At 42.2% G+C, this 16,598-nt stretch overlaps 1 protein-coding gene across 1 annotated transcript in view; it reads right to left on the reverse strand.

Annotated features, from left to right (window-relative positions):
- MFHAS1 (multifunctional ROCO family signaling regulator 1) overlaps nucleotides 1-16,598 on the reverse strand; it is a 131,010-nt gene that overhangs the window by 15,577 nt on the left and 98,835 nt on the right. The window contains exon 2 of the mRNA XM_061177310.1: nucleotides 1,508-1,634. Within this exon, the coding sequence (XP_061033293.1) occupies nucleotides 1,508-1,634 (127 nt within the window). The remainder of the gene's footprint in view (nucleotides 1-1,507; nucleotides 1,635-16,598) is intronic.

A 16,598-nucleotide genomic window follows, 5' to 3' on the forward strand; every position in this document is an offset into this window, starting at 1 on the left:
CACTGTGGTTTCTCGTGCAAATGGATATTTTAATTCCAACCTCTATCTTGCCTATTAAATGCCACGTGGCTATGGCAAAACAATAGGTTACCGTCTCTCCTGGCTCAGGAAAATCTACACCCATGCAAAGCCTATTGAACAACTGTTTGTTTCCCTCCATTCCAGACCCTGTTTTTTATAATATGCCTTTATCCTTACCCTATGTGTAAGAAAGGCACCAGTGTATACCAATTCAGAGAATGGTAACATTTCTGATGTTTGGTATGCTCAGGTCAGGGGAATGTTCTGGTTCTTATTTAGTTACTGGGTAATGCTAAGAAGCATTTCAAGGTTTCACAATGTCATAGGGTCATATATGAGTGATAAGTTAACCTTAAAAAGCATTCTGAATAGAAGAGCATGAGAGAAGAATTTCCCTTGGGTGTTCAGTGACATTTTCCAGCAAAGATGGATTAGGGATGTTCTGTCTAATGAGTCACCCAGTTTGGAGAAAAGGGACAGCTGCTAATGAATGAGAAATCCCCAGCAGGCCCTTGCTCTGCAGACAGCGTACCAGGGGCAGGAAAGCTGATACTTGGAGGGTCGGAGACATAAGTTCCTATCACACAAGCTCTCAGGAATGCAGCCTGACAGCAAGTTTCTCAAGATGCCGTAACAGGTCACCATTCTCAAATACGAACTTTCCAACCTCCCTATACAAAGCTTAGATATGGAAAAAATATTCTATGTGGTCAACTAGGAAGAAAAATGGAAGTCTCCTTCATGAATACTTTGTTGATATCACCCAGAAAACCAGGGACTACTGCTTTTCAAGATTTGCAGTAGAAAGGTATTTCATCTCAGTCTAAAGTGGCCTGTTCAGTTCTTAACACTACAGAAAAAACCGAACAGATGAGTTTAACCTAAGTTTATCATCTGAGTTTAATGCTAAGCTAACCTTGTATCCAAAAGTTAGTTCACACGGGTACATTCTGTGTCTTAAAGTCCATTTTGGGGAAGGTGGGAAAAAACCACACTGCTTCTGATTGTCGAGGACTGATAGAGAATCAGAGACCCACAAGAAAAAAGGATCTACTACAGATTTTCTGCCAGCTTTTCTTATTTAATGAGCCCTCGCTATTTTCTGAAGTGAGGGCCCACTTCATACTACAATGACAGAATTATGACTCTCCATCAAAAAAAAAAACATCGCTCTTTTTGGTTCATATACCTGCAAATATACTAAAAAACAATGAATCATACACTTTAAACAAGTGAACTGTATAATATGTGAACAATATCTCAAAAAAGCTGTTTTAAAATGTATTTTTATCAGCAAAAGTAAAAAAAAAAAAATCACAAATAACAAAAAATGAAAGTTCCTAGTTTGTTGTATAAGCCATAGTTTTGCTGTTGCCCAGATAACTAGGTCTGCCCTCGGGGAGCTTTTCCAGGTTTGATGAAAGGTACTTTAACCTGGACTTTTGATCTCAGGAGTGAGGGACAGGGGCTGCGGTTCAGAACTCACTTGGAACATGGGCTGATCACAGTCGGTGTGGGTGGGTAAACCAAGGCAACATTCACTCGCTCGCTGCCATTCTTGGGGCATATGATCTCTGCCACGCCTTCTGGTCTGGGCTGACTCAGCAACTCCCCTGCAGGAGAGAGAAACATGCATTAGTGAGATTTGCCTTCAAAAATGGGGCCACCTTAGAGAAGGGGTGGAGGAAGCAGGGAGCATGGCAGGTAGTGAGGACGACGGGAAGGGTCTGCAGACAGTGGAATCAGAGGACAAATGTGCAACCAGAGCAGAACTGGCTCTGCTCTCACTGGCTCATCTGCATCACTGTGGAGAACATTCTAATGGTGATGGCAGGAAGGCTACGTTCGGACAAAGACAGCATCTGCCGCTATTTTCCTCACCTTCCTTTCCCCAGATGGGCTCCAGAGATCTTTATCTAGAGTCGCAGCAAACTGAGCCAGGATCCCTTGAGCCCGGAGAAGCAGGGCTGCCAAGGAGGTGTTCATAATTAGGATGGGGGCAGATGGAATTCGCAGCAGCCTTGCAACAAAGCCCCGTATTAATGATCTGGAAATGCAGCTGACTAAAGGTGTGTTATCAAGGTAAACAGGCCGGCTTCGTGCTGGCAAGAGGATTTCCTGGGTAGGTATGTGTGCAGATTTGTAAAGGACCAACACAATGCTCTCTTATGAGTAATGGGAGCTAGTAAAAACAGATAAGTCACCCCAAGGGAAACCTGCGTACTCTGCCTGCCCCGGATACGATCTCTCCAACCAGATCATCAAACCTCTAAGAGCAGTGATGCCTTCCGTTTCTTGGTTTCCTCCCCGCTGTCCACTGACCCAGTAGCGCCCTTTCTCTGTTTTCACGGCCAGCACGGTGCTCTTGCTCAGAGAATTCAAAAAATAGCTTTTGGCGGACAATGGTGCATTATTGCCTAAATTCCCCTACTTATACCTAGAAAGTAAATGAACCAAACCAAGGACACAAAACATCTGCCAACTGGGGAAAGATGCTACTGGAAATAAAACATCAGCTATGACAGCCATCACTTGTATTACTGATTTGAAATTCTAGGGACCCCAAAGTATGTGCTCTCATGTGAGGATACAAAAAATCCTTTGACTCAAAATGCTGTGTATCTAAACGTCTCACCTTCAGCAAGCTCACATTGATAGAGCATGCCCATGTGCCAGCACTGGACGGACAGCTTTAAACGTACATCTCATTTCATCTTTACAGTGTTACTATAAGGTTCATCCTCCTTTTGCAAATGAGGAAGCTAATGTTGAGGGAGGTTATGTGATGTACCCAGAGTCAAGGCTAGCAAGGGGTAGACTCGGGCTGTGACCTTGGGAACCCACCTCTGGGGCCCTTACCTTTTGCTGCCACCCTCTGATACCCGTCCCCCCAAAGTGGGGACTGCTTCTTTACTCCAGAACACATCTCTCCTAGAAAAGTAATCCAAAAATGCTATTATTCAGTAATGAACTAACCATTGACATCTTTGTACTTTTATGAAAGACAGCTGTTTCCTGGTTTGAACAATTTTATATGGCTTTGCACAATACGAACCAAATGTAATTTGAGTTCCTTAACCAAACTAACGTAAACACCAAATGACTGCAAAAGTTAATTTAGCATCATTAGCTTGTATCATGGATACATGGGTATCAGAATTCTGCTCCGACACCAGCTAGGAAAAGATCTCAAAATATAAAAAGGCAAATTAAAAACGTAAACATTAAATGCTCTCGAAGTCATAAAATGAACCAAAGTAAGAGCATGTTGCACCAGACTGAGACTTGGAAGTCATCCAGTCCAAATACAAGTCAGAAGGTCTCTGAGTTTAACAGATTTGCTCTGAGTCCCACAGAGAGCTTTAAACCCACCACGCACCATGGGGCTAGAGCTGCACCAAGAGAATGCTCTGAACCACCCAGGCCTGTTAACACCCCCGGTCCCGGACCGCCCTCCCCTGCTTCCTCACCTGATGCTTTCAGTTTCTACTTTCTGTCCCAAGATTACCCCCAAGGCTTGAACCCAGACTGGGAATCTCTGGCTTCCCCCAAGAACTCTCTCCTGGTGGGAATTTCACACAGGCCTCTGCTCCTCCTGCCTGCAAGTGCCTGAGGGCCCAGGATAACAAATGTAGATGTCAAGCCCTGACCCCAGGCTCCCGTTCCTGCACCACTGGCTTCCTTGCTGGGAATAGTGTAGGTTTTGCCAGAGAACCGGAAATAATTCGCAGTCGACTATTAAGCATTGGCTATCAGTTTCTATTAAACCAAGAGCTTTAGTTTCCCCCGCCCTGCCCCAGATGCCCAGAATCACACAGGTCCAGGGAACTGGTTTTGTGTGGGTCCTACCCCTAGCAGCACTGCCAGCCACTGAAACAGCAGGAAAGTCGAAGGCACTGAGAAATGTCATGCATACGAGAAATTCACTTGGCGCTGTGCAGATGAGCAAGAAACAGAACAGTTCATAAGCTCCAGGGCATGAGTGCACTCTGACAAGCTACTGCTTGGGGCCAGAGTCCGAGGATTTCGGAAACGTGCCCAGTTGCTAAGTTAAGAAAGTAAGAGAAACAGATTTTTCCTCTCAAAAAAAAAAAACAAAACACTATCTTATCAATAACACAAAGAGTGGCTCCTAACATGTGTTGGCTACTAAAATAGAGGCTAATTGGCTCCAATTTCCGTAACACAAACTTGATTTTCAAACTAAAGCACAGGCTATTGGTTGAGCACCTAATCAGGGAGATATTACTGTGTGAGGAGCTGCAGGGATACAGGAGTCTAAAGCAAGGCCTGTGATGTGGAGGGTTTCGGCATTGGAGAAAGTCAAGTGCACAAAAAAAGAACTATGGTACTGTGCAGTGGATGCCCCCTAGGAAGTTATGAGATGCTAGAGAACGAATGAGAAGGACAGACTAATACTGATTTCCAGGACTGGAAAAGACCTGGAAGTGTGGGGAATTTAGATTTATTACACATCTGTCATTACTAGCAAAAGCTAATAAAAAAGATAGATAAATCCCAAAGTTGGTGGCAGCTGCAAAAAAAATGTTATATTTACAGAAAATATGTTACCAATAGAGGAAGGAGAAATATTCATGTGACCTGGTATATTTCCATTTTTAGGAACTCGCTTCAAGGAAGTGGGCCTTTCTTACAAAAATTATACAATGATTGCTCATAGCAACAGTATTCATAAAACAGTGAAAACTTAGTAACCCTCTCAAATATTCAACAAAGGGGAGATGATTAAAAACTATGACACAGTTCAGAAGACAGAATTCTCTGTAGTCATTAAAAATTATGAGACTGATATTTCTATGTAGAAAGTAAATTTGAAAGTATGTTCTCATTAGAAACATAAACTGATAAGGAACACAACTGGATTTGGAGTGAAATGGGTCATTCAAGATTAAATGGTCCTGAGGTTATTTGTTTATTTTTATGCTTGAGTCAATTAAGAAAAAAAAAAGGCTAAGTATGCTTCACGCTGAAGGGAGTTGCCAGCTTTAAATGCTGATGCTTTCTCCTCTGTTGGATATTCTCTATTCATGTGCGGTTTTTACACAGTCTTCCTGAAGTAGCAGAAACTTGGCTGCATGAACAGACCACTGCATCTACTGAGGCTGCATTAGGCCACTCACTACACAGTCTCCCTGTGCCCATTAAAGTTATGAAAAGCTATTCTTACTTAATCACTCTGTCTCAAGATTTCTGGCATTAAAATGCTAGTGAATGGTCATTAGCTGTTTTTCCCCCGTGGAAGAATAGAACACCAAGTTTTATTATGATTTATTTTTAAACTACAGGAGATAAGTGAAATGAGCTCGTCTTTTTCTGCTAATCGTCAGAATTCACAAATATTGGGCACATTATGCAAAATACTAAAAATGTATCACTCTGACGACCCAAACCACAATATTAAAAGCCTAAAACATGTCTTTTCGGTACAAATAAAACCCAGTTCCTGATCCAGGGTAAAGATCTGAGTTATGAACATCCCTCAAAACAGCAAAAGTGGTCTGGAAATTAAAACAAGCAATTATATAGGTTCTATTAAATAAGGAATTATCTAGATTTCTTCAAGGCCTCTTTCAGGTTGAATGTTCTGAAGCTCACTCCTCCACCCCTCAAAGTCCACTGCTGTCTTTTAAGTGTGACTCTGGATGAGATGCAGTGATACACAAACGCATGTTTCCCACATCCCCTCAGGGCAAAGGCAGCATCCTCAGAAACTGATGAGCAGGAAGGCTCCCACTTTGCAAGCCCACCGAGTTATCAAAGGGAGCAAAGATGGGAGAACTCCACGGTCCCTTTTATATGAAGACGAACGCCAGAGAGAGATAAAAGGACATCTTGTCTTAAAACAAAACAAAGGCCAGAAAGTATATACAAAGGAGAGGTAAACACTGGGAATGTAAGTTAGTGCAGCCACTATGGAAAACAGTATGGAGGTTCCTCAAAAAATTAAGAATAGAACTACCATATGATCCAACAATTCCAACTCCTGGGTACGTATCTGGGAAAAAATGAAAACACTAATTTGGAAAGATACATGCACCCCAGTGTTCATAGCAGCACTATTTACAATGGCCAAGATATGGAAGCAACCCAAGTGCCCATCAACAGACAACTGGATAACGAAGATGTGGTATATACATACAATGGAATATTACCATTTGCAGCAACATGGATGGACCTAGAGAATATTATGCCTAGTGAAATAAGTCAGAGAGAGAAAAACAAATACTGTATGATACCACTTATATGTGGAATCTAAAAAATAATACAAACAAACGTATATAGCAGAACAGAAACAGACTCACAGAAAACAAACTAGTGGTTACCAGAGGGGAAGAGGGACAATTTAGGAGTAGGGGATTAACAGATACAAAGTACTATACATAAAATAGATAAGCAACAAGGATATACTGTATAGCCCAGGGAATTATAGCCATTATCTCATAATAACGTATAATGGAGTATAATCTGCAAAAATGAATCACTGTGCTGTACACCTGAAACTAACATAATACTGTAAATCAAGTACACTTGAATAAAAAATGAGAAAAATGCACCACTGTGCACACTTAAGAGTGTGAGAAAAGGGAGCGGAAGAGATCTGTCAGTACCTATTGGTTCCCACAAAACCAACATTTGCAGACCTGGCCGCCTCATGCCGTTTTAGGGGACGGTCCCCACGGCTGAGCCTCATCACAGCACAGCGCCTCCCTCAGGACCAGGGTTGGGCAGCTCCGGCTTGGCTGCTGTTCCAAAGAAATAAATAGACTAGGTTGTACTTTTTGGTATCTTGTTTTTTTTAAAAAAATCCATTTTGTGACTATGAATTATGACTTTTTTTTAGAAGAGAAACTGATGTGCAGGAAGTAGCACAGCGAGCCTGTGTCAAGACAGAAACAGACCTGGTCCTTCCATCTCCGAGACCAGGACTGGGCCCATCTCTGGCCGACATCATTTTCACAGAGGTAAAAATTATGCACAACTATGGAAGTGTGATCTTCCCAACTTATAAAAGCGTCTTAAAGTGCCATTTTATAATAGTCACTTGGAATAAATGGAAACAATTTTAAGTTTAAAAACCAAAGGATATAGGTCATAAAATGTCATTGAATGTGGTATTTTCTATCATATTGAAATGAAAGGTGAAGTTTAAAAGTAAATTTAAAATCAAAATGGATTAAAGGTAATTTGGCTTTGGAATTGTTTTTGGAAATTTTACGATAACCTTTAAGTAAACAGGAGATATCAATAACTTGGAGCTAGGGTAACTTTACTGGCAGAAGACATCCTGGTATAAATTAGATGTGAAACGAAAGAGGAAAATCTTATGTCCTAGGCCTGGTTCTGCCACTGAGTTCACTCATTCATTCAACAGGTACATAACAACCACCAACTAATGTGAAACAGCCCCACAGACTCTGAGAGAACAGCAGCAAATAAGGTACACGAAGACCCCTGATTTCGTGGCGCTTATAGTCTAGAAGGAAGATTAGTAAGGAACAAACTGCATAACTTACTAAAAACTTGTTACACAGATTATTAAAACAGGCTAATGAGATAGGGAGTGACTGGGTTGCCCAGGATGCCTCTCTGAGGAGGTGACGTTTATGCTGAACTCTGAACGACAAGGAGAAGCAAGCCATGGGAAGAACATTCCAGGCAGAGGAAACCGCTAATGCAAAGTCATGAAAGTAGGAAGATGCTTGGCTGCCCAGAGAAGAATCTAGATCATGGGGTGAAGGGGAAAAGGGACAAGACGAAGAAGCAAGGCAGTGAGGCCCAGATCATGGGGACTTTGCAGACCAGGGGAAAATGTTTGGTTTTGATTCTAAGTGGTGGGGAGCCATGTGGAAGGTTTTAAATGGAGTAATGATATCTGATCTAAGAAGATCCCTCTGGCTGCTGTGTGGGATGGCAAAATGAAGGCAAGGAAACCATAAGAAGGCTCACAGAGGAGCCCAGGTGAGAGGTGGTGGAGGCCTGGTCTGGAGAGGCGCCCACGGAGATGGAGTGACTGGCATTATGTTTCATAGACAGTCAGCAGGACTTGCCAATGAATTGGATGTGGAGGTAAGATGCAGAGACGAACCAAGGATAATTCCAAATCTTTGGTATGGGAAGATGGCAGCTGGTGGTACTACTTGCAAGACTAAGCGAGAAGATGGTTTGTGGGAAGGGGAGAAATTAGGAGTTCTGTTTTGGCCAAGTTAGATTTGACTGTTAGACAACAGGGTGATAGATATTAATTGTGGAATTACACATTCAGTTCTGGATTTGCAGGAAAAGGTTAAGGCTGGAGGTAGAGATTTGGGAGGAGTCAGCAAACACATGATCTGGATAGGCATAAAAGTGAATGACATCACCCAGGAAATTGAGTAGATAAAGAAGAAAAAGGAAACAGAGCCTGGGGTGCTCCAAGTTTAGAGGCTGAAAAGGAGAGAGGCCAGCCAGGAACTGCCAAGGAGGCAGAAGGAGAACTAGAAGAACGTGGCTTCACAAAGGAAACCAAACTCCTTCAAGAAAAGGGAGGGACCAGCTGTGCTCAACTCTGCTGAGTGGACAAGCAAAGTAACAACGGAGACGGGACCACTGGGTTTGGAGGTGACCGGAGGCTTTGACAGAAGCAGAAAGGTGGGGACGGGTGTGTGACTGAAGAGGGCTGAGGAAAGAATGGGAGGCGGAAGTGGGAACCACAGCCAGAGACAAATTTCCACAAAGCTGTGAATTATGTTGTACTTGCCACTTGTACTCTGAGCTGGGTATCCCACACCCGAAAAACACAATTAACGAAGTGGCCCTGTTTCTCTCTGAGTTTTCTCCAGCTCTAAGTCTCCGTGTCTGAACTACTACAATGAACAGGTGGGTAGATGGAGGAGTGAGTGAGTAATAGAATGAATGAAAGATCACAAGGCTTAGAAGATAAAAAAGAGAAAGGAGGGACTTCCCTGGTGGTCCAGTGGTTAAGAATCGGCCTTCCAATGCAGGGGACATGGGTTCAAACCCTGGTCCAGGAAGATCCCACATGCCACGGAGCAACTAAGCCCATGTGCCACAGCTACTGAGCCCATGTGCCATAACTACTGAAACCCGTGTGCCTAGAGCCTGTGCTCCACAATGAGAAGCCACCACAATGAGAAGCCCGCGCACCACAACAAAGAGTAGCCCCCGCTCACCGCAACTAGAGAAAGCCCACGTGCAGCAACGAAGACCCAACGCAGCCAAAGATAAATAAATAATAAAAATAAATTAATTATAAAAAAATGTAAAAAAAGAGAGAAAGGAGCCCAGCGCAAGGGCCCTGGAGGCCAAGGTGATGAACTGCTCTTTTGAAAAGATAAACAGGGGTGTCCATGTCTTTTCCAGAGTGGGTTATGTGGTAAGAAAGCCATCTGTATGGTAGACATTTCCATTAAAAAAAACAACAATGGTGAAATAACATGTGCTTGCTATTGAACAGAGATTTTTATCAAAAGTCAGTCTATGCAATACTTAGCAAATTACCAATGCCATTTTTTACAGAAACTAGAACAAAAAATTTTACAATTTGTATGGAAACACAAAAGACCCCAAATAGCCAAAGCAATCTTGAGAAAGAAAAACAGAGCCGGAGGAATCAGGCTCCCTGACTTCAGACTATACTACAAAGCTACAGTCATCAAAACAGTATGGTACTGGCACAAAAACAGAAATGTAGATCAGTGGAACAGGATAGAAAGCCCAGAAATAAACCTACACACCTATGATCAACTAATCTATGACAAAGGAGGCAAGAATATACAATGGAGAAAAGACAGTCTCTTCAGTAAGTGGTGCTGGGAGAACAGGAAAACTACATGTAAAAGAATGAAATTAGGAGGGAGGGGCAAGATGGCGGAAAAGTAAGATGCGGAGATCACCTTCCTCCCCACAGATACATGAGAAATCCATCTACACGTGGAACTGCTCCTACAGAACACCCACTGAACGCTGGCAGAAGACGTCAGACCTCCCAAAAGGCAAGAAAATCCCCATGTACTTGGGTAGGGCAAAAGAAAAAAGAAATAACAGAGACAAAAGAATAGGGACGGGACCTGCACCAGTGGGAGGGAGCTGTGAAGGAGGAAAGGTTTCCACACACTAGGAAGCCCCTTCGTGGGCAGAGACTGCGGGTAGCAGAGCAGGGAGGCTTCGGAGCCACGGAGGAGAGCGCAGCCACAGTGGTGCGGAGGGCAAAGCGGAGAGATTCCCGCACAGAGGAGCGGTGCCGACCAGCACTCACCAGCCCGAGAGGCTTGTCTGCTCAGCCGCCGGGGCGGGCGGGGCCTGGGAGCTGGGGCTCGGGCTTCGGTGCTAGCCGGGAGGGAGTCCGGGAAAAAGACTGCAGCTGCCGAAGAGGCAAGAGACTTTTTCTTGCCTCTTTGTTTCGCGGCACACAAGGAGAGGGGATTCAGAGCGCCGCCTAAACGAGCTCCAGAGACGGGCGCGAGCCGCGGCTATCAGCGCGGATCCCACAGCAACAGGGACGCAGAGGGAAAAACGGAGAGATACCCGCACAGAGGCTCGGCGCCGAGCAGCACTCACCAGCCCGAGAGGCTTGTCTGCTCACCCGCCGGGGCTGGCGGGGGCTGGGAGCTGAGGCGCGGGCTTCGGTCGGATCCCAGGGAGAGGACTGGGGTTGGCTGCGTGAACACAGCCTGAAGGGGCTAGCGCACCACAACTAGCCGGGAGGGTGCCCGAGAAAAAGTCTGCAGCTGCCGAAGAGGCAAGAGACTTTTTCTTGCCTCTTTGTTTCGCGGCGTGCAAGGAGAGGGGATTCAGAGTGCCACTTAAACAAACTCTAGAGACGGGCGCGAGCCGCGGCTATCAGCGCAGACCCCAGAGACGGGCATGAGACGCTAAGGCTGCTGCTGCCGCCGCCACCAAAAAGCCTGTGGGCGAGCACAGGTCATTCTCCACACTGCCCCTCCCGGGAGCCTGTGCAGCCCGCCACGGCCAGGCTCCCGTAATCTGGGGACAACTTCCCCGGGAGAGCGCACGGCGCGCCTCAGGCTGCTGCAACGTCACGCCGGCTTCTGCCGCCCCAGGCTCGCCCCGCCTCCTCCGTACCGCTCCCTCCCTCCGGCCTGACTGAGCCAGAGCCCCCGAATCAGCTGCTCCTTTAACCCCGTTCTGTCTGGGCGGGGAACAGACGCCCTCAGGCGACCTACATGCAGAGGCGGGTCCAAATCCAAAGCTGAACCCCGGGAGCTGTACGAACAAAGAAGAGAAAGGGAAATCTCTCCCAGCAGCCTCAGAAGCAGCGGATTAAAGCTCCACAAACAACTTGATGTGCCTGCATCTCTTGAATACCTGAATAGACAACGAATCATCCCAAATTTAGGAGGTGGACTTTGGGAGCAGGATATATTAACTTTTCCCCTTTTCCTTTTTTTGTGAGTGTATATGTGTATGCTTCTGGGTGAGATTTTGTCTGTATAGCTTTGCTCTCACCGTTAGTCCTAGGGTTAGGTCCGTCCGTTTTTTTGTTTGTTTTTTTTTGTTTTTTTACTTAAAAAATTTTTTTTTCCCTAATAAATGTTTTCTTAATAATTTTTTCCTTATTTTCTATTTTTAAAAAATTTAAAAAAAATTTTTAATAAGTTTTTTCATATTTTTTATTTTAAAAAATTAAAAAAATTTTTTTTCCTAATAAATTTTTTCTTAATAATTTTTTTCTTATTTTTAGTATAAAAAATTAATAAATCTATTTTTAAAAATTAAAAAAAATTTTTTTTCTTAATAAATTTATTCTTAATAATTTTTTTTCTTATTTTTTATTATAATTGCTTTATTTTATTTTATTTTATCCTCTTTCTTTCTTTCTTTCCATTTTTTCTCCCTTTTATTCTGAGCCGTGTGGATGAAAGGCTCTTGGTGCTCCAGCCAGGCATCAGGGCTGTGCCTCTGAGGTGGGAGAGCCAACTTCAGGACACTCGTCCACAAGAGACCTCCCAGCTCCACGTAATACCAAACGGCGAAAATCTCTCAGAGATCTCCATCTCACCATCAAGACCCAGCTTCACTCAACGACCAGCAAGCTACAGTGCTGGACACCCTATGCCAAACAACTAGCAAGACAGGAACACAGCCCCATCCATTAACAGAGAGGCTGCCTAAAATCATAATAAGGCCACAGACACCCCAAAACACACCACCAGATGTGGACGAGCCCACCAGAAAGACAACATCCAGCCTCATCCACCAGAACACAGGCACTAGTCCCCTCCACCAGGAAACCTACACAACCCACTGAACCAACCTTAGCCACTGGGGACAGATACCAAAAACAACGGGAACTACGAACCTGCAGCCTGTGAAAAGGAGACCCCAAACACAGTAAGATAAGCAAAATGAGAAGACAGAAAAACACACAGCAGATGAAGGAGCAGGGTCAAAACACACCAGACCTAACAAATGAAGAGGAAATAGGTAGTCTACCTGAAAAAGAATTCAGAATAATGATAGTAAGGATGATCCAAAATCTTGGAAATAGAATAGACAAAATGCAAGAAACATTTAACAAGGACGTAGAAGAACTAAAGAGGAACCAAGCAACGATGAAAAGCACAGTAAATGAAATTAAAAATACTCTAGATAGGATCAATAGCAGAATAACTGAGGCAGAAGAACGGATAAGTGACCTGGAAGATAAAATGGTGGAAATAACTACTGCAGAGCAGAATAAAGAAAAAAGAATGAAAAGAACTGAGGACAGTCTCAGAGACCTCTGGGACAACATTAAATGCACCAACATTCGAATTATAGGGGTCCCAGAAGAAGAAGAGAAAAAGAAAGGGACTGAGAAAATATTTGAAGAGATTATAGTTGAAAACTTCCCTAATATGGGAAAGGAAATAGTTAATCAAGTCCTGGAAGCACAGAGAGTCCCATACAGGATAAATCCAAAGAGAAACACACCAAGACACATATTGAATCAAACTATCAAAAATTAAATATAAAGAAAACATATTAAAAGCAGCAAGGGAAAAACAACAAATAACACACAAGGGCATCCCCATAAGGTTAACAGCTGATCTTTCAGCAGAAACTCTGCAAGCCAGAAGGGAGTGGCAGGATATACTTAAAGTGATGAAGGAGAAAAACCTACAACCAAGATTACTCTACCCAGCAAGGATCTCATTCAGATTTGATGGAGAAATTAAAACCTTTACAGACAAGCAAAAGCTGAGAGAGTTCAGCACCACCAAACCAGCTTTACAACAAATGCTAAAGGAACTTCTCTAGGCAAGAAACACAAGAGAAGGAAAACACCTACAATAACAAACCCAAAACATTTAAGAAAATGGGAATAGGAACATACATATCGATAATTACCTTAAATGTAAATGGATTAAATGCTCCCACCAAAAGACACAGACTGGCTGAATGGATACAAAAACAAGACCCATATATATGCTGTCTACAAGAGACCCACTTCAGACCTAGAGACACATACAGACTGAAAGTGAGGGGATGGAAAAAGATATTCCATGCAAATGGAAATCAAAAGAAAGCTGGAGTAGCAATTCTCATATCAGACAAAATAGACTTTAAAATAAAGACTATTACAAGAGACAAAGAAGGACACTATATAATGATCAAGGGATCGATCCAAGAGGAAGGTATAACAATTGTAAATATTTATGCACCCAACATAGGAGCACCTCAATACATAAGGCAAATACTAACAGCCATAAAAGGGGAAATCGACAGCAACACAATCATAGTAGGGGACTTTAACACCCCACTGTCACCAATGGACAGATCATCCAAAATGAAAATAAATAAGGAAACACAAGCTTTAAATGATACATTAAATAAGATGGACTTAATTGATATTTATAGGACATTCCACCCAAAAACAACAGAATACACATTTTTCTCAAGTGCTCATGGAACATTCTCCAGGATAGATAATATCTTGGGTCACAAATCAAGCCTTGGTAAATTTTAAAAAATTGAAATCGTATCAAGTATCTTTTCCGACCACAACGCTATGAGACTAGATATCAATTACAGGAAAAGATCTGTAAAAAATACAAACACATGGAGGCTACACAATACACTACTTAATAACAAAGTGATCACTGAAGAAATCAAAGGGGAAATCAAAAAATACCTAGAAACAAATGACAATGGAGACACGACGATCCAAAACCTATGGGATGCAGCAAAAGCAGTTCTAAGAGGGAAGTTTATAGCAATACAAGCCTACATCAAGAAACAGGAAACATCTCGAATAAACAACCTAACCTTGCACCTAAAGCAATTAGAGAAAGAAGAACAAAAAAACCCCAAAGCTAGCAGAAGGAAAGAAATCATAAAGATCAGATCAGAAATAAATGAAAAAGAAATGAAGGAAACAATAGCAAAAATCAATGAAACTAAAAGCTGGTTCTTTGAGAAGATAAACAAAATTGATAAACCATTAGCCAGCCTCATCAAGAGAAAAAGGGAGAAGACTCAAATTAATAGAATTAGAAATGAAAAAGGAGAAGTAACCACTGACACTGCAGAAATACAAACGATCATGAGAGATTACTACAAGCAACTCTATGCCAATAAAATGGACAACCTGGAAGAAATGGACAAATTCTTAGAAATGCACAACCTGCCAAGACTGAACCAGGAAGAAATAGAAAATATGAACAGACCAATCACAAGCACTGAAATTGAAACTGTGATTAAAAATCTTCCAACACACAAAAGCCCAGGACCAGATGGCTTCACAGGCGAATTCTATCAAACATTTAGAGAAGAGCTAACACCTATCCTTCTCAAACTCTTCCAAAATATTGCAGAGGGAGGAACACTCCCCAACTCATTCTACGAGGCCACCATCACCCTGATACCAAAACCAGACAAAGATGTCACAAAGAAAGAAAACTACAGGCCAATATCACTGATGAACATAGATGCAAAAATCCTCAACAAAATACTAGCAAACAGAATCCAACAGCACATTAAAAGGATTATACACCATGATCAAGTGGGGTTTATCCCAGGAATGCAAGGATTCTTCAATATACGCAAATCAATCTACGTGATACATCATATTAACAAATTGAAGGAGAAAAACCATATGATCATCTCAATAGATGAAGAGAAAGCTTTCGACAAAATTCAACACCCATTTATGATAAAAACCCTGCAGAAAGTAGGCATAGAGGGAACTTTCCTCAACATAATAAAGGCCGTATATGACAAACCCACAGCCAACATCGTCCTCAATGGTGAAAAACTGAAACCATTTCCACTAAGATCAGGAACAAGACAAGGTTGCCCACTCTCACCACTATTATTCAACATAGTTTTGGAAGTGTTAGCCACAGCAATCAGAGAAGAAAAAGAAATAAAAGGAATCCAAATCAGAAAAGAAGAAGTAAAGCTGTCAGTGTTTGCAGATGACATGATACTATACATAGAGAATCCAAAAGATGCTACCAGAAAACTGCTAGAGCTAATCAATGAATTTGGTAAAGTAGCAGGATACAAAATTAATGCACAGAAATCTCTTGCATTCCTGTATACTAATGATGAAAAATCTGAAAGTGAAATTAAGAAAACACTCCCGTTTACCATTGCAACAAAAAGAATAAAATATCTAGGAATAAACCTACCTAAGGAGACAAAAAACCTGTATGCAGAAAATTATAGGACACTGATGAAAGAAATTAAAGATGATACAAATAGATGGAGAGATATACCATGTTCTTGGATTGGAAGAATCAACATTGTGAAAATGACTCTACTACCCAAAGCAATCTACAGATTCAATGCAATCCCTATCAAACTACCACTGGCATTTTTCACAGAACTAGAACAAAAAATTTCACAATTTGTATGGAAACACAAAAGACCCCGAATAGCCAAAGCAATCTTGAGAACGAAAAATGGAGCTGGAGGAATCAGGCTCCCTGACTTCAGACTATATTACAAAGCTACAGTAATCAAGACAGTTTGGTACTGGCACAAAAACAGAAATATAGATCAATGGAACAGGATAGAAAGCCCAGAGATAAGCCCACGCACATATGGTCACCTTATCTTTGATAAAGGAGGCAAGCATATACAGTGGAGAAAAGACAGCCTCTTCAATAAGTGGTGCTGGGAAAATTGGACAGGTACATGTAAAAGTATGAAATTAGAACACTCCCTGACACCATACACAAAAATAAACTCAAAATGGATTAAAGACCTAAGTGTAAGGCCAGACACTATCAAACTCTTAGAGGAAAACATAGGCAGAACACTCTAAGACATAAATCACAGCAAGATCCTTTTTGACCCAGGTCCTAGAGAAATGGAAATAAAAACACAAATAAACAAATGGGACCTAATGAAACTTAAAAGCTTTTGCACAGCAAAGGAAACCATAAACAAGACCAAAAGACAACCCTCAGAATGGGAGAAAATATTTGCAAATGAAGCAACTGACAAAGGATTAATCTCCAAGATTTACAAGCAGCTCATGCAGCTCAATAACAAAAAAACAAACAACCCAATCCAAAAATGGGCAGAAGACCTAAATAGACATTTCT

Source organism: Eubalaena glacialis, chromosome 20 (genome assembly GCF_028564815.1).
Source record: "Eubalaena glacialis isolate mEubGla1 chromosome 20, mEubGla1.1.hap2.+ XY, whole genome shotgun sequence".
In the NCBI taxonomy this organism is placed as follows: Eukaryota; Metazoa; Chordata; class Mammalia; order Artiodactyla; family Balaenidae; genus Eubalaena; species Eubalaena glacialis.